Source organism: Quercus suber, unplaced genomic scaffold (assembly GCF_002906115.3).
Source record: "Quercus suber isolate HL8 unplaced genomic scaffold, Cork oak 2.0 scaffold_229, whole genome shotgun sequence".
NCBI lineage: Eukaryota > Viridiplantae > Streptophyta > Magnoliopsida > Fagales > Fagaceae > Quercus > Quercus suber.
Genome location: NW_027069687.1, coordinates 463,829 through 486,485, shown reverse-complemented (window position 1 = coordinate 486,485; position 22,657 = coordinate 463,829). Strand labels below are relative to the sequence as shown.

Below are 22,657 nucleotides of genomic sequence, written 5' to 3'. Positions count from 1 at the left end.
ATTTTTAGAAGCATTTTATTAGGAAGATAATAAAATAATAAATATTATTAATTTTTTTTTTATGTAAATGGTGTTAAAACTTTTTTATTATGGTTTACTAACATTTGCCTTAAAATTATCCGTTAACATGATTCTTATTTTTTTTTACTTAAAACTCAATACATCATACAACACTTATGGGTTGAGTTTTTAGATGGGTATTATAAAATTTTTTTTTTTTTGGTGAAAAGACGATAATATTAAAACTAAGCACTAAATCAAGGTTCAGGACATATCCTATTAAAATACATCCCATTGAGGTCACTCTCAAAAACATCTAAAATGTCCACTACTTTCTTGTATTATAATTGATTAGCTGTGATTGTGCCTATTTTTAATATGTGATATAATGATGAGACATGATTGAATTGAAGGGTGTAAAACTTGAGTTTTACACTACTTTCTTGTAGAGTTTAGTCTTATTATTATGTACCCTCTTACTAATTAAATTTATGATGGAACTTTATCATAAATGTGAAAAGAGGGTGCACCACGTGCTCTAAAAATATCTAATAATCTTCCATAAAAGATAATGACACAATTCTTGTGCACCTTTGAAATTTGCTTATTTCTAGTACCTTATTTGTATAGAGTTTATTAAAAGATACAATTTTGGTAATTTTTATGTTAAATATTTTATAAAAAAAAATTGGAAGTTAGTTTATTACAACAACAAAATAAATGCTAAAAGTAGTTTATTTGCTTAAAAACTAAAACAAAAGCAAAACTTTTCTCAATAATTCCCATACCCAACGCCCTACTGATATGTTCTTTTGTGGATGTTAGATTAAAAAAAAACAAAAAAACAAAAAAAAAGGTAAATCCAAATAAAAATAGTAAGTAGTCACTCACCAATAAAATTATGGTAAGAGTTATGGAACTTCTCATATATATCTTTTTGGTGTGTGAATTTTGAAAATCTAACCGTTGAATTTTATATTTTTTATGTTCTTAACATGCATATCAAATTTCATTATAATCGGATGTTATTTACTATTGAATCAATTAACTTATGTTTTATACACAACTTTAGATTACAAAAACTTGAAATTATAATATTTATTTGATGACATTGCAATTAACCTTTGATATTCTTAAAACTTTGTAAACATTAAGGATGTAATAAGAATATGCAATCTAATGATTAGATTTTCAAAATTTACACTATATATAAAAATATATGATGAATTTGTAAAATTTCTCTCCAAACTTGGAGAGAAACTTTGTTTTTGGCAAAAATTGTAATAGTTGAAGAACCTTCTTTTTTTTTTTTTTTTTTTTCTTCTTTTGGCTAAGAAGTTGAAGAACAATTTTGAATTTGAATCACGGCAAAGAGTAAATTGAACAAAGATAAACCAGAAAGAAATGTCCTGTGGACAGGACAAATAAAAACAAGGAAACAAAGTTCGAATTTACTTTTTCTTCTGACCAAAATGAGAATTTCTTGAATTTTTTTTCTAAGGGTCAAAAATATCAATTAATTACACGCCTTAAATTAGATTTCAAGTCAATGGTTTTGTTGGTGAAGCATCGAAGTGACAAGATAGAAAGGTGTATGCGTGCACTGTGTGTTTTTCTTTTTATTACACCAAAAAAAAGGGAAAAAAAATCCAAAAGAAAGAAAAAAAACCACACTACATTATACAACGGCATGGTTAATTTTATCAGCTTATTTTTATTACTATTTATGATTTTATTGTACTTTTTGATATTATTTATAAAATTTATTGTATTATTTTAACTAAATTATACTTTTATTTACAGTACTTTTTATAAAAAAATTTTAATTTCAATTAAATAAGTGGATCTTCGTTAATGTAAAAATATCTAACTCATGACCTAAGCAAAAAACAAAAAATCCAAGCATTATTAACTTTAAGAGCGTAGGCCCTCGTAGCACGGTATAGGATAAGAACAAAAGTCTTAGCCTACTTTTTTCATTTTTTTTTGCCAGAAGTCCTAGCCTAATTAGTCCACAACATAAGATTCGAAGAGTAAAGAAGTCTTGTGTTCCACAGTATCTTAAATTTTTCTGAAATTATAAATTTAATATTGAAAAGAATAAAGAAATAAAACTTATTACACACGGTATGCGCATCCGTACAAGTGTTTAACAACACTAAAATTGTGAGTCTAACGCACGATTTCAAACACGTAATTTAACAGATGTGAATGCATACAAATGTGTAATAAACACTGTTCTAAAAAAATAATATCATTAAAGTGTAGTTATATACAATATGTTTCCATTTTTTTTTTAGCTATGTGCATCCTCAAGGGTTGATCAATGTCCTCCTCTAACATGTGCACTCTCTCATGTGTTGCTCTGTTGCTGTTTTTTTTTTCTTCACGCAAAAAAGTGGGGACTTTTCTTTCTTTCTATTTAACTGTTTTGGCTCTACATTATGGTCCTACTGCATGAACACATTAAAGCAATATCTATTAACACTCGTACTTTTCTTTGAATATTAGGTTTTTATGGTTTTTTTAATATTATCCTCTTTCAAGTGTGACGCTTTTCAAGATTCTTCGGCAGTTTATTCATCCATCAAAGCATAAAATAATTTATCATAGCATAGCATAGCATAGGATAGAAAGTGGTGGAAGTGAATTGCTCAAGTTATCCAAGGTGTTAATGCACAATGGATTGAAAACTATGCCTTATATTCTCTTTTTTGCCTTCCCCTTTTAAGAAAAGAATGGTTCAAATGAGCATATAATTTATTCTTAACATTGACTTTATGTTTTTGAGTTTATAATATAATCAAATGACTAGGTCGTAAATGAATAAAATAAAATTTGGTGTATTTTTTCTACATTATATCAACAAATTTGAACTGAAAGAAAAGAAATATATAATTTACTAATATATCATTCACCTTTGATTATTTTCTTCTTTATGGTATAAATAAAATTGGTAATTCACTACTATTTCTTTAAAAAAAGAATGAGTTTTTCTTTCATTTTTAGAAGAAAAAAAAAGAAAGATTAGAAGTGAAATTATCTCCTAATCATTCAATTCATTCATACCAAACTACTAGACAAAAAAAATGGATAGAATATCTCTTCAATTATTTTTGTTCTATTCCTTACTGTTCTCTTTCCTGTAAGGAAAAGCCCTGAGTTGAAAGTACTGACAGCTGATATTGGCCACGAGTCATTATGCACAAAAATGCGACAAGAATTAATGAGCCCTTGGCTCTATTCAAGGAGAGCTAAAGAGACGAGAAAAAAACCAAGACCTAGAGATTCTAGTCTACACGTCGTAGCAAAGCATACAAGTCCTGCACCGGTGCCACTGTTTTTCTTCCTAAATGAAACCTGAAAGTTTATGACATATATACTAAAGTTTATAGATATATATATATATATATATATCAATCAAAGGGTTATGCTATAAAAACATGATGATACTTTCAAAATACCATGACATACTTTCAATGTGCCAGTTCTTGTGAGCAATTAGAAATTGGTTCTTCTACTACCGCAATATTTGTCACAAGTTATTTAAGTGATCGACAGTAAATAGAGAATAAAAATTTTAACATTAACCTATAACTTTTTTTAACCAATCACATAGAATAATTATTTTTACATTAATCCATATCTTTTTTTTTTTTTTTTAACCGATCAAAATCGAGTACTTTATAAGTTGTTGGCAAAACACTGCTAACACAACTGAAATGCCACTAATTTTTTTCCCCTAGATGAAACCTGAAAGTTTATGACATATATGCTAAAGTTTAAAAATACATCAATCAAAGGGTGGCAACTTGCATGCCATTCCAATAAAAGCTTATGCTATTAAAACATGATACGTTCAAAATATCAAGACAGAATGCTAGTCCTCGTGAGTCGTGACCAAGCCGTCAAACAAGAATGAGGGAGTAGAAATAAATTCTTCTACAAGATGTTATCTTGTGAGATAATGGGCGCATGCGCCGGTCTCACCCAAGATTTTTTCTCCTTTTACTACAACAATATTTGTCACAACTTATTGAAATAATCATAGTGCCAATCCTTGTGACCAAGCCTGCAATCAAACAAGAAGGAGCGAAGTGATCGATAGTAAAAATAGAGGATAATTATTTTTACATTAACCTATAACTATTTTTTTTTTTTATATTGATCTCGATCGACAACTGTATAACTTGGCCAAAAATTGCTGGCACAAAACTGAAATGCCACTAATTTTTTTCCCCTAGATGAAACCTGAAAGTTTATGACATATATGCTAAAGTTTAAAAATACATCAATCAAAGGGTGGCAACTTGCATGCCATTCCAATAAAAGGTTATGCTATTAAAACATGATACGTTCAAAATATCAAGACAGAATGCTAGTCCTCATGAGTCGTGACCAAGCCGTCAAACAAGAATGAGGGACTAGAAATAAATTCTTCTACGAAATGTTATCTTATGAGATAATGGGTGCATGCGCCCGTCTTACCCAAGATTTTTTCTCCTTCTACTACGACAATATTTGTCACAACTTATTGAAATGATCATAGTGCCAATCCTTGTGACCAGGCCTGCAATCAAACAAGAAGGAGCAAAGTGATCGATAGTAAAAATAGAGGATAATTATTTTTAGATTAACCTATAACTTTTTTTTTATATCGATCTCGATCGACAACTGCATAACTTGGCCAAAAATTGCTGGCACAAAACTTTGTTGTCAGAAATTGAAAGACCGCAGCAGTACTATTATGTCTGTTCTTACGGACTTTTATGTCTTAATGCACAACTTCCATATTAGCACAAAGCGTTAACACAAACATTTAAGCTGCCATAACTGCAAAGGGGTCCATTACTTTGAAACTCCAAGTGTGTATCTAATCTGAGATACATTACGACACAACGTGGCTTCCTGCACTGACCCAGGACAGAAGAATTTGACCCCTCTTAATCTAGCATCACTACATAACAACAAAAGGTTGCTTCCCGTTCTGTCCCATTGTAGGTGAAACCAGGAAAATGGCAATCAAAGATTCAAAGTCTTTTTCTTGTCTTTGTTTTGATTGTAAAATATTATGTCAATAGTAATCACAAAATAGTAAAATCCAGGCCTGGTTGATAGGCAAGCTTAAACTCACATTTTCATATTTTAAACAACATTATACATATTTTTACACATTTTTTCATCTACATGTATTTCAAAAAACTCCAATCAATATTACTCAAATTACTCTGCCCAAACACCTAATCCTGTTTTTGACTCAGAAGAGGTTTTTAATAAAGGACAACTATCCTTTAAAGGGGTTCAGTTTTGGTCGTGCACGTATCATATTGGGTCCTGTGCACTGATGTACTGGATCTAAGCTTTATTCAGGTGAATGATGATGGATAATATATGTACCTCCAAACACCGCTAAAGAAAAGGAATCTTTCAAAATATCAAATGCACGTGTTCTCAGCTGAAACGTCCCTTAATAATGCACAAGGCCTTGGCAATCAAATTTATGTAGGGTCAAGAAGCATAAATTCAATAAGATACAAGACCCAACACAGTGTTCCAATCTTTCTGTATGTTCTCTCAGTTTCAAGAAATAAAACTCTATCGTTTTTTTCAAAAAAAAAAAAAAAAATATACAAAACCCAACACAGAGTAATGCTACAGAGTACGACCACAATAATTTTCATAACTACTGTGTCAATAATTTGTTATTCATACAAGACCTATAACTGACAACAAATTATTGTATACCATTAACAGCTTGTCTTCTCAGCAATGGTGAAATGTGTTTTGAAATACATTTGATATAGGATGAACAACTAAGCATAATCTTCAATCCAATGCAGACTCTCTTGTTGACATGGTGCAGATATAATTAACGACTAGTTAATTTTTTTGGTTGAGGTAAAAGCAAACGATAAAAAAACAAGATATAAATTAAACACTTTTCAGAATAATCAAATGATAGACATTGTGTAACTCAAGGTCAATGGCTCAGCTATCGTATAACAAAACCTGGAAACCAACCAAAAAAACTCAACACAGCCAAGTCATTAAACTTATAATCAGTCAATAGAGAAGAACAGGTTGATCCAAGCAGAGAGCTAGCGCATCTTTTTGTTCTTGTTCTTCCCCTTCTTTTTGTCTCTTTTATTTTGAGGCTTTGATCGTGACTTTGTTCTTGCAACTCTCTTGAATGCTTTCTTCTTAGTCACAGGCACAGTGTGCTTCTTATCAGCACCAGCTGGTCGCGGCACTGCTGCCTCTGTTTTGTCACTTGGCAAGATTTCTTCTTCACGAGAAATCTCACATGTTGTTACTGTGACTTTCATGTTGCCATTGTCATATGTTGTCATCCCTATAAAAAAAAAATGATCAAAACCGAGCCCAAATATTAAATGATTAAAAAAACATGAGCTTGGATTACATACATAATACTCTGGTACATTTCTTAACATTTATAATAAGAGATGAATTAGAGGAGTCATCGAAATATTCATGTCCCACCCTTTGAGCCCTCTTAGCATTAAATTAATCACAAACAATGAGATAAATGCAGGCAATTCTCCCAATTCTGAAATGCCCCTGAATGCTAGCTTTGTTGCTAATATCAGAAGAAAGAATTATGTTAAGATTTTAACCCAGATAAGTGATCGCAGATATTGTTTAGATTTGTAACGATGCTGCTAAGTCAAAAGAGAAATATTGAATAATTGGGGTGTGCCTGGTAGCCCACCCAAACATACTGGACCCAACTATGCACAAAAGCATTATATGCAATTAGCTTATATATGTGTGAATTCAGTCAGTCTTCAAAAATACCAGAAACAGATGCAATTGGCTCCGTTTCTTCATCTTCTTCATCGTCCTCCTCATTTTCATCAGGCACTGAATCATTGGCTGGTGGAGCTCCACCATAGAGAACCAGTTCTTTTTCCAATTTCCTCTGCCAAATTAGTTAGGTAGCAAAGATACAACAATTAGAACAAACTTACCAGGAGAAAAAGACATTTAATAAAACTACATGATTCAAAGCAGCATACAAGTCAGTCTTAAAAACCATGACGAGGAGCATGGACATTAGCAGGTAAGACTGCCACACTAATCTCTCACAACTTCTCTCAACCTCAACCATCTTCCTTCTATGATCCTCTATTTCTCTTAGGAACTTTAACACAAAAATGTCCCCATGGAAGCCCCTTGAATTCAGGGTTCCCCCAAATAACTTGAGCAGTTGCAAGAAGCATGAGAGCTTGTGAAGAAGAGTACTTTGGCTTTATACTCTACCAACTTATTTTATTTCTTAACAGTAATTCGGCAATGGTTTCAAAATAAATAAATAAAATGGCCGGGCATAAAGTTAGGTCTTGTGAGTGGGTTGCATATTTTGACTTTGCCTATGTCAAATTCTGATCCTTCATATCCCTTTAATTCTCAATGCATCTATTGCTTTGTTATGGATGAAAATCTTACAATCGACACATACAACCCCCATGTAAGGAGCTCAATTTAAATTCAATCTCCCTAGCAAAAACAGCTAGGTGGTGGTATTAAAAGTTTATGGCTAAAAAAGTAAGGAAATACTTGGACATTTGATTGACAATGAGTTACTTTTTTTCTTTTGATAAGTAATGAGTTACATTTTTTGATAAGTGAGGTTTGGCCTCAACGAGAGGGAGATGGTTAGATTCAAACTAGTGACCTCTGGCTTCACAAGACAGGGTCTACAGGTCAATTGCGCTACCCCAACCTTGAGATAGTGCATTATATATCAAAAAAGCATATCATTATATATACATACACATATTTATACCAAAATAATGTAGAAACTTCTTAAGCTACCAAAAATTTGAACCACTTTTGTATGAAACTATTGGCAACAACAACTAAGCCTTAGTCCAAAATTTTAGATTCTGTTATAACCTTATAGGTCCTTAACAAACTAGTCATGGCCAGCTACATATATCCTTTTCCGTCATTCTATTATATCCAAAGTCATAACCTATGTCACTTCCTTAGCTGACATGTTCTTCTTTACTACTTCTATTAATATTATTTTTCGTCTTTCTCTACCTTTTATCCTTCCCTTAATTGAATTAACTCAATCTTTCCCACTAATGCATTAATCACTCTCCTCTAAACATGCACAATCCATCTCAAGCAACTCTTCCCCTTCTTTTCATCGAATTTCCACATTTTATGAATATATTTTGCTTCTTAACATCCCAAACATTCATTCACACACACACACACACTGGCTTATTGTGCAAATTCTTAAATACTCATACACATCTCACTTCCAAAAATACATGATAAGTATCTAACTAAGTAGGAAAAAAAAAAAAAAAAAAACTAATCAGAAGAACCTTTTTGCGCAGCTCAATACGCTTTTGCCTTTGGGCCTCCTCTTGCTGCTTATTAGCTTCCTTTCTCCTTTTCTTCTTCCTCTTGTGAAACCCAGTCACATAGTCCCTTTCTCATACCAAATAAATAACAATTTAATCATAATAATTTTAGGGTTTATTATAACACAAAACTGAAATGCCACTATTTTTTTTTTTCCCTAGATGAAACCAGAAAGTTTATAACATATATACTAAAGTTTAAAAATATATCAATCAAAGGGTAGCAACTTGCATGCCATTACAATAAAAAGGTTATGCTATTAAAACATGACGCGTTCAAAATACCGACACAAATTGCTGGTCCTTGTGACCGGCCGTCAAACAAGAATGAGCGAATAGAAATAAATTCTTCTATTCCCACAATATTTGTCATAACTTATTGAAATGATCAATAGTGCCAATCCTTGGCAATCAAACAAGAATGAGCGAAGTGATTGATATTAAATAGAGGATAATTATTTTTACATTAACTTATAACTTTTTTTTTTTTTAATTTATATATTATCAATCTCTATCAACTACTTTATAAGTTGGCCAAAAATTGCTGGCACAAAACTTTATTGTCAGAAACTGAAAGACCGCAGCGGTACTATTATGTCTGCTCTTACGGATTTTATGTCTTAATGCACAACTTCCATATTAGCACAAAGCGTTAACACAAACATATAAGCTGAGATAACTGCAAGGGGTCCATTACTCTGAAACTCCAAGTGTGTATCTAATCTGAGACCCATTACGACGCAACGTGGCTTCCTGTACTGACCCAGGATAGAAGAATTTGACCCCTCTTAATCTAGCATCACTACATAACAACAAAAGGTTGCTTCCCGTTCTGTCCAATTGTAGGTGAAACCAGGAAAATAGCAATCAAAGTCTTTTTCTTGTCTTTGTTTTGATTGTAAAATATTATGACAATCGTAATCACAAAATAATAAAATCCAGAATCCTGTTTTTGGTCGTCCACGTATCATATTGGGTCCTGTGCACTGATGCACTGGACCTAGGCTGTATCCCCTTCTAAGATGAATGATGATGGATAATATATGTACCTCCAAACACCGCAAGAGAAAAGGAATCTTTCAAAATATCAAATGCACATGTCTCTCAGCTGAAAGCCTGAAACGTCCCTTAATAATGCACAAGGCCTTGGCAATCAAATTTATGTAGGGTCAAGAAGCATATATTCAATAAAATACAAAATCCAACAGAGAGTAATGCTACAAAGTACGACCAAAATAATTTTCATAACTACTGTGTCAATAATTTGTTATTAAGTCTCATACAGGACCTATAACTGACAACAAATTATTGTATACCATTAACAACTAAGCATAATCTTCAATCCAATGCAGACTCTCTTGTTGACATGGTGCAGCTATAATTAACGAGTAGTTAATTTTTTTGTTAAGGTAAAAGTAAACAATAAAAAAACAAGATATAAATGAAACACTTTTCAGAATTATCAAATGATAGACATTGTGTAACTCAAGGTCAATGGCTCAGCTATCATATAACAAAGCCTAGAAACCAACCAAAAAAACTCTACACAGCCAAGTCATTAAACTTATAATAAGTCAATAGAGAAGAACAGGTTGATCCAGGCAGAGAGCTAGCGCATCTTTTTGTACTTGTTCTTTCCCTTCTTCTTGTCTCTTTTATTTTGAGGCTTTGATCGTGACTTTGTTCTTGCAACTCTCTTGAATGCTTTCTTCTTAGTAACAGGCACAGTGTGCTTCTTATCAGCTCCAGCTGGTCGTGGCACTGCTGCCTCTGTTTTATCACTTGGCAAGATTTCTTCTTCACGAGAAATCTCACATGTTGTTACCGTGACTTTCATGTTGCCATTGTCATATGTTGTCATCCCTATAAAAAAAATGATCAAAACCGAGCCCAAATATTAAATGATTAAAAAAACATGAGCTTGGATTACATACATAATACCCTGGTACATTTCTCAACATTTATAATAAGAGATGAATTAGAGGAGTCATCGAAATATTCATGTCCCACCCTTTGAGCCCTCTTAGCATTAAATTAATCACAAACAATGAGATAAATGCAGGCAATTCTCCCAATTCTAAAGTGCCCCTGAATGCTAGCTTTGTTGCTAATATCAGAAGAAGGAATTATGTTAAGATTTTAACCCAGATAAGTGATCACAGATATTGTTTAGATTTGTAACGATGCTGCTAAATCAAAAGAGAAATATTGAATAATTGGGGTGTGCCTGGTAGCCCACCCAAACATACTGGACCCAACTATGCACAAGTGCAGTATATGCAATTAGCTTATATACGTGTGAATTCAGTCAGTCAATTGCAGAGTTCAAAAATACCAGAAACAGATGCAATTGGCTCCGTTTCTTCATCTTCTTCATCGTCCTCCTCATTTTCATCAGGCACTGAATCATTGGCTGGTGGAGCTCCTCCATAGAGAACCAGTTCTTTTTCCAATTTCCTCTGCCAAATTAGTTAGGTAGCAAAGATACAACAATTAGAACAAACTTACCAGGAGAAAAAGACATTTAATAAAACTACATGATTCAAAGCAGCATACAAGTCAGTCTTAAAAACCATGACGAGGAGCATGGACATTAGCAGGTAAGACTGCCACACTAATCTCTCACAACTTCTCTCAACCTCTACCATCTTCCTTCTATGATCCTCTATTCCTCTTAGGATCTTTTACACAAAAATGTCCCCATGGAAGCCCCTTGAATTCAGGGTTCCCCCAAATAACTTGAGCAGTTGCAAGAAGCATGAGAGCTTGTGAAGAAGAGTACTTTGGCTTTATACTCTACCAACTTATTTTATTTCTTAACAGTAATTCGGCAATGGTTTCAAAAAAAAAAAAAAAAAAAAAAAAAAGGCCGGGCATAAAGTTAGGTCTTGTGAGTGGGTTGCATATTTTGACTTTGCCTATGTCAAATTCTGATCCTTCATATCCCTTTAATTCTCAATGCATCTATTGCTTTGTTATGGATGAAAATCTTACAATCGACACATACAACCCCCATGTAAGGAGCTCAATTTAAATTCAATCTCCCTAGCAAAAACAGCTAGGTGGTGGTATTAAAAGTTTATGGCTAAAAAAGTAAGGAAATACTTGGACATTTGATTGACAATGAGTTACTTTTTTTCTTTTGATAAGTAATGAGTTACATTTTTTGATAAGTGAGGTTTGGCCTCAACGAGAGGGAGATGGTTAGATTCAAACTAGTGACCTCTGGCTTCACAAGACAGGGTCTACAGGTCAATTGCGCTACCCCAACCTTGAGATAGTGCATTATATATCAAAAAAGCATATCATTATATATACATACACATATTTATACCAAAATAATGTAGAAACTTCTTAAGCTACCAAAAATTTGAACCACTTTTGTATGAAACTATTGGCAACAACAACTAAGCCTTAGTCCAAAATTTTAGATTCTGTTATAACCTTATAGGTCCTTAACAAACTAGTCATGGCCAGCTACATATATCCTTTTCCGTCATTCTATTATATCCAAAGTCATAACCTATGTCACTTCCTTAGCTGACATGTTCTTCTTTACTACTTCTATTAATATTATTTTTCGTCTTTCTCTACCTTTTATCCTTCCCTTAATTGAATTAACTCAATCTTTCCCACTAATGCATTAATCACTCTCCTCTAAACATGCACAATCCATCTCAAGCAACTCTTCCCCTTCTTTTCATCGAATTTCCACATTTTATGAATATATTTTGCTTCTTAACATCCCAAACATTCATTCACACACACACACACACTGGCTTATTGTGCAAATTCTTAAATACTCATACACATCTCACTTCCAAAAATACATGATAAGTATCTAACTAAGTAGGAAAAAAAAAAAAAAAAAAATGTAATTCGGCAATGGTTTCAAAAAAAAAAAAAAAAAAAAAAAAAAGGCTGGGCATAAAGTTAGGTCTTGTGAGTGGGTTGCATATTTTTACTCCGCCTATATCAAATTCTCATCCTTCATATCCCTTTAATTCTCAATGCATCTATTGCTTTGTTATAGATGAAAATCTTACAATTGACACATACAACCCCCACGTAAGGAGCTCAATTTAAATTCAATCTCCCTAGCAAAAACAGCTAGGTGGTGGTATTAAAAGTTTATGGCTAAAAAATTAAGGAAATAACAGCTAGGTGGTGGTATTAAAAGTTTATGGCTAAAAAATTAAGGAAATACTTGGACATTTGATTGACAATGAGTTACTTTTTTTTTTTTTTTGGGGGGATAAGTAATGAGTTAAAGCATATCATTATATATACACACACATATTTATACCAAAATAATGTAGAAACTTCTTAAGCTACCAAAAATTTGAACCACTTTTGTATGAACCTATTGGCAACAACAACTAAGCCATAGTCCAAAATTTTAGATTCTGTTATAGCCTTATAGGTCCTTAACAAACTAGTCATGGCCAGCCACATATATCCTTTTCCGTCATTCTATTATATCCAAAGTCATAACCTATGTCACTTCCTTAACTGACATGTTCTTCTTTACTACTTCTGTTAATATTATTTTTCGTCTTCCTCTACCTTTTATCCTTCCCTTAATTGAATTAACTCAATCTTTCACACCAATGCATTAATCACTCTCCTCTAAACATGCACAATCCATCTCAAGCAACTCTTCCTCTTCTTTTCATCGAATTTCCACATTTTATGAATATATTTTGCTTCTTAACATCCCAAACATTCATTCACACACACACACATTGGCTCATTGTGCAAATTCTTAAATATTCATACACATCTCACTTCCAAAAATACATGATAAGTATCTAACTAAGTAGAGAAAAAAATAAAAATAAAAATAACTAATGAGAAGAACCTTTTTGCGCAGCTCAATACGCTTTCGCCTTTGGGCCTCCTCTTGCAGCTTATTAGCTTCCTTTCTCCTTTTCTTCTTCCTCTTGTGAAACCCAGTCACATAGTCCCTTTCTCATACCAAATAAATAACAATTTAATCATAATAATTTTAGGGTTTGGTTCACGGATTATTACTGTGAGAGAGAGAGAGAGAGTGTGTGTAACTTTATATAGTTACCTGAGATCTTTCTCGTTGAATTTGACGGAGAGAGCTTTGTTTTTGAGAGCCCTCTTCCTTATATGACGGCCTTGGGGCCGTGCGAGCTGCACTGCCTCCTCTTCAATTTCTTCCACCATTGCAGCTTCTCTGGACTATAGCGCCGCTAGCTGTTGATTGTTATGGGGTTTTTTAATTTGCAGGGTTTGCGGTTCGGGTTTTCTTAAGTGGGTTTGGTTATGGTGAATTTTGGTCCAGCCCAAAATAATTAAATGGGTTTTGTATAGGCTACAGAAACTAAGACTTTGAGCTAAAGTTTTAGCCCAATAAAATGGATAAAGAGTACCCCAAAGCTCCACCTTCCAACATATATTTATTGCGATCAATGCCATGGATCTGGATATCACGCCCCCAACTAATGAGTACAAAGTTGTGAGAATTACGTGTTTGCGGGAGGATACTAGTGTGGCTGATATTTACACTTCTAATAATGGTGAATGGCACTGTTTTACTTTCCCACCAAGTGCTAAACTTAATATTGTTCAAGAAGTGACTGTCCCAGTTTCTATGAATGGGGGATGGCACTGGCTTGCTGCTAAGAAGAGTCAAAACCCCAAGCAGCATGTTTATCACTATTTTATTCTGTCTTTCAATTTGGGTGATGAGAATGTTTTTCATGAAGTGCCTGTGTCTAAAGTTTTAGAAATAGAAGAAAATTATCAATAATCATTAAAGGGGAAAATATTGGGATGCTTAATGGATTGCTTGCTCTATACGGACTGGTGGAGCCAATACTGGAGTTTGACCGCTACTGTTTTTGGCTGGCAAAACAGCATAAGTCTTGATGACAATGGTCAAGGGCTCCTTCATGCCTTCCCTTTGGATTTTTTTATAAAATAACTATAAAATCCAAACAATATTATTAGTTAAGCAACGTTTTAAATATATTTCCTTTTTAACAATTCGACTTCAGAGGGTCGATTTTTGGGTTACAAAATCAACTAAATTGGACTCAATTTTCTTGTTTTAAACAGTAGATGAGTGGCTAATGTAGATCAGAAAACGACTCCAGTGGAGTCGTTTTACAAGCCCAGAAAAACGACTCCAGTGGAGTCGTTTTCTAACCCAGCAAATTCCACGCGTCCCTCATCGCACCCTACAAGAAAAACTGAAGTTCAAAAACTTAAAAACAAGTTCAAAACACACTTCTGTCACGCTACTCTCACTCAGTCTCTCTCACACTCTCAGTCGATCACTCTCACTCTCAATCACCTCTCCGTCGCTGTCGCCGTCTTTGTCACTCTCAATCCCCTTCAAAAAGAAAAAACTAAGTTCAAAACACTCTCAGTCGCTCTCACTCTCAATCCCGTCTTTGTCGCTCTCACACTCTCACTCTCAGTCTCTCGCTCAGTCATCTCGCTCCGTCGCCGTCGGTGTTGCTCAGTCCCTCTCACTCCGTCGCCGTCGCTGCCTCTCACTCTGTCTCCGTCGCCGTCGCTGCCTCTCGCTCCCGTTGCTCCGTCTCCGCCTCGCTCCGTCACTCCGATTACCTCACAAAAAGTAAGGACTCTCTTTTTTCTGGGGTTATTGGTAATGCATGCATTGATTGTTCCTTATTGTTTCCTTCAATAACACCAGACCAGTTTGGATATGTTAAACCGTTGAAAAATCATTTGGATAAAACTATTAGGATTTATGAGTTTTGGCTAATTTCATGACAAATTTATTTGTATTTGTTTGTTTTATAATTGTAATGTAATTTGTGAAAATAATGGTTGAAGGTTGAAGTTTTCATACTGACATTTGCACAATGGTGTATTTAACTAGACTTCACGGTTAATAGAGTGTCCTACATGTCCCACACTCATTGAAGAATCTGATTTACAGATTGTAGTAGTAGTAGCAATACCTATAAAAAAAAATTGTAATAATACTACAGTTACCATTTTGATTCCAAAAAATCTAAGTGATTAGTTTCCTATATCATTCAAAACACTTTCGATATTTAGTTTTCATATGGTTACTAAAGAAATTTACCTTTATTATATTATTATTTAATATATGCATACTGTGGGGCCAGAAAACCGGGTAGCCCTGGCCCACTCCAAGCCTGGCCCAAATGGCCCACGCCGAGGATGCACGATGGGTCCGAGGATGACCCTGTCCTCGGGCGTCCGAAACCTTGGAAAAACACGAGGACCACCCTACCAAAGGACTCCTGGAATATCCGAGGAGGAGAGGGCCCAGTGCCACGCATTGGCAACAGAAGTACGGAGAAGGGGCAAGCCCTAGGCGAACTATCACCTCGGCATTGAATACGCTCACCTAACCCTTCTGGCCGCATTAATGGGGATGTAACCCTTTAACAGGGCAACATTGATCAGGGTGAGCCACCTGAGCATGGATATGACTTCTGATGGGACAGACGGTCAGAAGGGAGGCCAATAGATGATCAACAGAAGGAGGAAGAGAGGAATATATAAGAAAGGGGAGCAAGGTGTAAGGGAGGAAAAAGGGAGGAGGAAAAACCTCCTCGGCCATGGGCCGAGGAGCATTCCCCAGTTGTAAATTGGTCTTAGTGTCTTCCAATAAAAGAAAAGTAGTTTATGCTTCATGCACGTCGGCGAGCGCCTAAACCTTCGATCCATTCTCTACAAATTCATTGTTCTGGGTTCGTTGGGCCTGGGGAAACCCATATCTTTTGGGCTACAAAGACAGACCCTACACATACTATATGTTCTATAGTTCCACTGTGACAAGCAGTGATAAGACCCAGAGACTTAAGTCATAATGGGACATATTCCATTTTAAAGAGTGTTGAATTTTTGCACAAGTAATGAAAAAGCAATCAAATTACGTTGCACTTTTCAGAAGTTAGAAAATTGATATGTAAATCCAAATACACCAAAGGGCCCACAAATTCACTTTGCACAAGTTAGAAAATTGATATGAATCGAAATGGACCTAAAATAATGGGCCACAAATGAAGGGTCCCATCCCATCATTTGTGCGGTAGAAATTTAAAGCATCAAAAAACCGACTAAGCTCAAACAAACAAACTCAAAGTCATAGCAGGTAGTCAACACAACGCAATACAATAAAGACGGTCCATTTCCTATAAATTAGCATCCCATTATTAGCATTTCGTATTACATAACAAAATCATAAACAAGTTTTTATTTTTATAAAAGCATGATGATGATGAATTGTAATGTAATTTTTAGTTGTTTTTTTTTTATTAATGTTACTTATTATGCTTTTTGTGAATTTTTGTGGGTTTGGAAATATGGGTTATAATTGACTTTGATTTATTGTGTTTTAAGGGCCGTCATGATTTTTAGTTCCAATGTAAATGCTGTGTTTTTACAGTTTGGTTTATGAATACTCGATGAGTAGCAGGTTTAGGTTAGCTCAACTGGTAGAGTCTTTTGACGTGTTTGAATCGTGCCTAGACTAAAAAGAATCTAATTTGACGTCTTTGTCAATGGTAAAGAACAATCAATCGGAGAACCCAACTCAGTTAAAATCATATGGTATCTATAAATGCTTTTGAAAGGAGTGTATACGTTAAGAAAGGGTTTTATGTGTAAGCTAAAGATTTTGATTGTACATTTTAATTCTTCCATTGCCTTAAATGCCTATCTTCTTACTGTAAAACAAGGAGAATTCAGCTCTTTAGTTGGTATTGATCATGACTTGCTGAGTTACATTTTAATTGATCATGATCCTTGTCAATTTATGTTCAACATGTGCTTATATATACTCTTGACTCCTTAAACTTTGTGCAGTATGGCTGCTGTTCCTGCTCAGAGTCGTGATGAGTTTGGACCTAGTCCTAATGAGAATTCGGTGTTAAGGTTTCTAACAACTCATCAATCATGCGCTGTTTGGGAAGGCAAGGTAAAATTAAAAGCGACCTCGTGCTGAATATTCTCTTATTATCCTTTTACATTATGTTGATTTTTTTTTTTTTTCATTTCTAAAATTCTAAGTTTGTCAATGGTATTACTAGGTTTGAATGCATAGTCATGCCTATTAGTTGGGTTAAGTTAGATTGGTTGACTGTTGCTATGAGAGAGATGATATATATATATATACTCGATACAGGGTATAATCCTTTGTTACTTGGAGTTGGATGCATAAGTTGATGGCTCATATATAATAATTAACATCCCTCATCCCTAGTCTTTGTAAGTACTCTTTATACAGTGAGAAACTAAGAATATTGTTTATTCTCTGAATAAAGACAAGATATTCATTTTGTGGCATGAAAGAAACCTATCTATGAGCTCCAAGTTATTTTGGTTTAGCTTTAGAAACATTCCCATGTAGGGTCCCTAACATATTATAGCCCCCAAAGCTTAACTTGATTTTTTATTTTAAAATAAAGCATGTGAGTCGTATATTTTTATCTCAACTTTTAAGAAGTATAAAAAAAGAAAAGAAAAGGTGATGTTAGATATTTTACAAATTTTATTTTTAAGTCTTAAAAATTGTTGTGTCACCTATCATAATAACTAATTCAAATATTCATTTATTATATTGTAGTTGTGGACTTGCCACCAAGTTACTTTTTTTTTTTTTTTTAGTTTCTTAATTTTGTTTCCACAACAATGTGTACGCTTTTTGTAGTAAAATTTGTAAAGATTTGAGATTTGGGAGATATAGTTGTTATTGCTTTATTGGTAGCTAGTTGAGTTTTATAAATGCTATTATGTAGCTACGCAAGCAATACTTATTAACTGTAGTTGAAGAGATTGACCTAAACTCAGGTGTAGTCTTAGGGGAAGTGCAACTCCACTTTCAAAATTACATAGGTCCCCCACGAGTAACAACAAGAGCGTAGCCATGAATTTTTATTGAAGAAGGCCGATTTTTTACATTGATATAGTAAACATAATTTATAAGTCTATTAAATACAAAATTATCAACTTCAATATATCATCATATTCTTAAACATTAATGAACATAAAAAAGCTATTTAATTCATTTTTCATGTATCCAAAAAGAACATGCATAAAGACGATTTTTCATGTAATAAAAAAAATTCATTTTTTATAAAAACTATCATATTATTTGCCAAAAAGTTCATCATTTATTCTATTATAAAGTCTTATTTTTACTAGTTTCATAGCTACAAAAACTTGTTTTATAGTTGCCATAAAAATTGAAAGAATCAACACATAACAAATTAATCTATCAATCACATTCTAAATGTTAGACATCCCGAAATTTCTAATCCCCCACATAGCTCAAATATTGTCCCCCTATTTATGAAAATCTGGATGTAAACTTTGTCCATTTCGAAAATGAGTTTTACATTGCTCTCTTTGCTGGACTTGGTCGATGATGACCATGGCATCATCTACTCAAAGATGAGTGCGTATAAACCAATTCCAACAGAAAACATAATCGCACATTGACAAGCCAAAGCTTCCACTTCCTCCACTGTTTGTGGTAGCAAGATTTCTTGTGATAAGGCCCCAATAACCCTTGCTGCTTATTTGTCATAATTGTCCTTGAAAAATTTGGTTTTATATGTTTGCAATCAGTGTTTAGGAAGTTGTAAATTTGATTGTATTGTGCTTATAATAGATTAACTCTTTTAATATAATTTTTGTATGTATGGGACAAGATAATAATTTCAAATGGGTCTTTTTATAATTAAATATTACATGAATAATATTTGGTTATTAATTATCAATTTAGTAAATGTTTGATAGCTCTACACTATGCACTAGCATTCAATCAAATGTATCAAGTGCATTGCATCCTTTTATTTTGCTGCCGTTGTTGCTTTCTTTTTTTGGATGATATTTTAATTTCTCTTCATAATAGCTTTATTTTTGTTTTTTGGGATCAATAGTTACAATCACATATATAAAGGTTATGACATACTGCATCTCATCACTATGGTTCTATCATGTGCAGGATCCAAGGGTACTGAAATGTCGTGGTCGTAATGACGAGCTTAGAAAACGACGCCCCATAGTGGTGGATGATCGCATCATCGACATTGTCAGGAGAGTTGGATTTATTGGGCTATATAGGACTCCATGTAGAGAGATTGATAATAATTTGATAACGGTTTTAGTTGAGCGATGGCGGCCTGAAACCCACACCTTCCACCTGCCATGTGGTGAGACAACAATCACATTACAAGATGTGGAAGTTATTTTCGGGATTCCAATAGATGGTGATGCAATTGTTGGAGTAACTAACCTGACATGGAAAGCTGAATGTCAGAGAATGCTTGGAATTCCTCCTACTAGAAATGTGCTTAAAGGACAAAGGATCCTAATTAACAAGCTACTAGAAAAAATTAACCATGGGTTGCCTAATGATGTAGCAGAGGTGGTTGTGCATCAATATGCACGGTGTTATATTCTAGCACTATTGGCAGACACAATTTTTGTCGACAAGTCCGGCGATAGGGTGCATATGATGTGGGTGCAGATGTTGAAAGACCTTCGCAATCCACCTCAGTACAGTTGGGGGAGCACTTGCCTTGCATGGTTGTACAGAGAGTTATGCAGGGCAACCGACAGTGGTGCCAATCAGATTGGTGGGGCGTTGCTACTAGTTTAGTATTGGGCATGGTTCAGACTCCCTTTTTTGTGCCCAAGGAAGGAGGACCTCCCACCAGATGATGCATATGGCCCACCATTTGCACCTTCTCCACTGTCCATTAAGTAAGTCTCTTCCTTGACCGATTCTGAAAATTGAAAATAGATCCATAATTTTAAATGACATGACATATTGTTAGACATAGAAAATAAAATTTTAACCTTGATATTCCTCAAATCTTGAAAATAAATAGGATTTTTATTTATTTTTATATATCGTTTTACAACCACTGAGGTCATATGTTATTATTGATGTATAATACAAGTGTTATTAATTTCTAGCTCCACCACTAATCATATGTTTAGATAATCATTATTTGGTATAAAGTTAGTGGTATGTAATGTTAAATTTACGATTACCCATCATTTATTGTTGTTGATTACTTTAAATTCTCAATTCCAAGTATTGACTCTCTCTTTCTTAATTGTAGGACTGTGTGGGTCATGACCACGAAAAATAGCCCCCAAGAAATCTGTCTGGTTCGGTACCGTCAGCTATTAGATTGTATGCGTCCCAACCAGGTACCCAAATTGTGTTCCTTCTATTGTTTATGACTATTGTATTTACTGCTTGTAAAATAGCGCATAGTCAAAAATAATGGAACATTGCATAATGTGCTGCCCTTTTATTTGGTTATTTTAGGTGGTGTGGGAACCATATCAAGATGACTTAGCCCACTTGCCTCCGTTCTGTGTCGCAGGAAGGGATGTATGGACGACGAAGGTGCCGCTTGTATGCTTCTGGCTAGTAGAGAAACATACACCGGACCGTGTTCTTCGTCAGTTTGGGATGATACAAGAAATCCCCCCATATGTTGATACTGACGACGCCCTTCATGACATAGACCTGAAGGGGAAGATAGAGGTGAATTGGAGGGACAAACATGATGGCCATATCCGAGTATGGAATAGTCGAGCACAATCTCTATGTCATGGAGCACAACCACAGGGTCTTATGTCGCCTGCTCATCCATACTTCGGTTGGTATGATAGGGTGACTTGGAGGTTCGTCGACCACACTTCCGCTTCACTTCTTATTATGGTAATCGCTTCGACCTTTCTTTTCAATTTTTGTTGCATATCATAATTTTTTTGTTAGATGTACTAACTGTATTTTTGTACTTGCAGGTTGCAAGTCACAAGCAAATGTTGACGCAATATATAGTAGGCAGTCCCATGTACAAACATATCTTAGCTGTACTTAAATATGTGGAACGCCTTCATCGTATAACTGCCAAACTTCCTTTGGAAGAGACCGATGGGGCAAATCCAGATGCAACAGAAGATACTGGACGACCAAGCACGAGCTCAAATCGTGCCAGCCATAGCCATGGTCAGCGTGGTGCACCCCATCAGGTTGTCAGTAGGTCGGATCCCTCTCCACCCCCACATGCATCCCCTATGCCAGAGTTCCCTCCACCCCCACATGCATCTCCTACCCCAGAGTTCCCTCCACGTCCACATGCATCTCCTTCCCTAGATATCCCCCCACGTACTGCTTATGTAGTTCCTGACCTAGAGATCCCTCTACTCACTACTCATGCATCTTCTCACCCCGAGATCCCTTCACACACCCCCACGTACATTTTTTGACCCCGCTCATCTTTCATTTACTCCGCCATCCTTTGATCTTGACTATGATTTCAGCCAGTCGCCACCTATCATGCACACTTAATCCCCCTCATACAACATTGGTCATATAGACCATGTACCACCCCATAGTCACTCCATGTCATTCATGCCCACTCCTAGACTGCATATAGATCCCATGACTATGGGCCTCACTCACACTTCATCTGCTACACCATCCTCCCCCGTAGTTGTAGGATCTTCAGTTGTTAGGAGTCAAGCAAATATGCCAGATGTGCATGTTGAGACTAAGCCGGTAGTTGTTAGGTTATAGTCACCCCCACAAGATCGACCTAAATGCACAACAAAAGCACCTCCTTGTGGGATAGGTGGTCACAAAGCAGGACATAAGGCTGGCCCCCACGGTATGACAACTCATTTAATGTAATGAATATTGAGTAATTGTTGTTAATGCTATTATAATTCATCTAATCTATTGTTTGGTTGTAACTCCATCTTTGTAGCAACGCGAGGAGCCTCACCAAGGAGACGCAGTACCCCCTCCCCCACCTACCAATCATTATAGGAGACAGCACAAACGTAAAATGCATTAGGATCAGCACGCCATTTGCATCAAACGCAAAAGTTGTATCCTTATTATGCCCTTTATATATTTTTTTTTTTTACGCTGAAAGTGCCCTTTATAGAATAAACTTCATGTAAGACTTGTTACTTTAATATAAATAGTCACACCTGGACTTTACCTTAACAGATTTTTTAGGTTAATAAAATATTCTCGGAGAATGTATTTGAAGCTGTTTTTTGATTTTGGAGCTGTAGCATATGTTGGGGAAAGCACCCTTTTCCCGCTTAAGTAAGTATTGCTTTCGATATGTAGTACACAATGTTCTCACTTGTGGGACTTGTATTTCTTGCATCTTAGGAATTCAAACTATCTTGAACAAGTTTAAATTTTATGGAAACCATGAATGTAGAACTCAAGGATT

At 34.9% G+C, this 22,657-nt stretch overlaps 2 protein-coding genes and 1 long non-coding RNA gene across 4 annotated transcripts; 1 reads left to right on the top strand and 2 right to left on the bottom strand.

The window, feature by feature from the left end:
* Positions 1-5,720: 5,720 nt before the first annotated feature.
* On the bottom strand, positions 5,721-9,133 carry LOC112019543 (uncharacterized). Its single transcript, XM_024052062.2, has 4 exons — positions 9,063-9,133; positions 8,361-8,466; positions 6,817-6,940; positions 5,721-6,352 (listed from the first exon to the last, which is right to left on the bottom strand). Exons 1-4 carry the CDS (start codon positions 9,131-9,133, stop codon positions 6,099-6,101), a joined length of 555 nt encoding a protein of 184 aa, XP_023907830.1. The 3' UTR covers positions 5,721-6,098.
* Positions 9,134-9,837: 704 nt separating this feature from the next.
* On the bottom strand, positions 9,838-13,643 carry LOC112019532 (ribosomal RNA-processing protein 17). The gene is made up of 4 exons (XM_024052049.2): positions 13,477-13,643; positions 13,261-13,366; positions 10,735-10,858; positions 9,838-10,262 (listed from the first exon to the last, which is right to left on the bottom strand). The coding sequence occupies exons 1-4, from the start codon at positions 13,593-13,595 to the stop codon at positions 10,009-10,011; spliced, it is 603 nt and encodes a 200-aa protein (XP_023907817.1). The 5' UTR covers positions 13,596-13,643; the 3' UTR covers positions 9,838-10,008.
* Positions 13,644-19,786: 6,143 nt separating this feature from the next.
* On the top strand, positions 19,787-21,019 carry LOC136070372 (uncharacterized). Of its 2 annotated transcripts, none has more exons than XR_010631629.1 (3): positions 19,787-20,147; positions 20,513-20,586; positions 20,725-21,019. It is a non-coding gene; the product is annotated as an uncharacterized LOC136070372 (long non-coding RNA). The 2 variants fall into 2 exon arrangements; XR_010631630.1 differs by having other exon boundaries at positions 20,513-20,603.
* Positions 21,020-22,657: the final 1,638 nt, after the last annotated feature.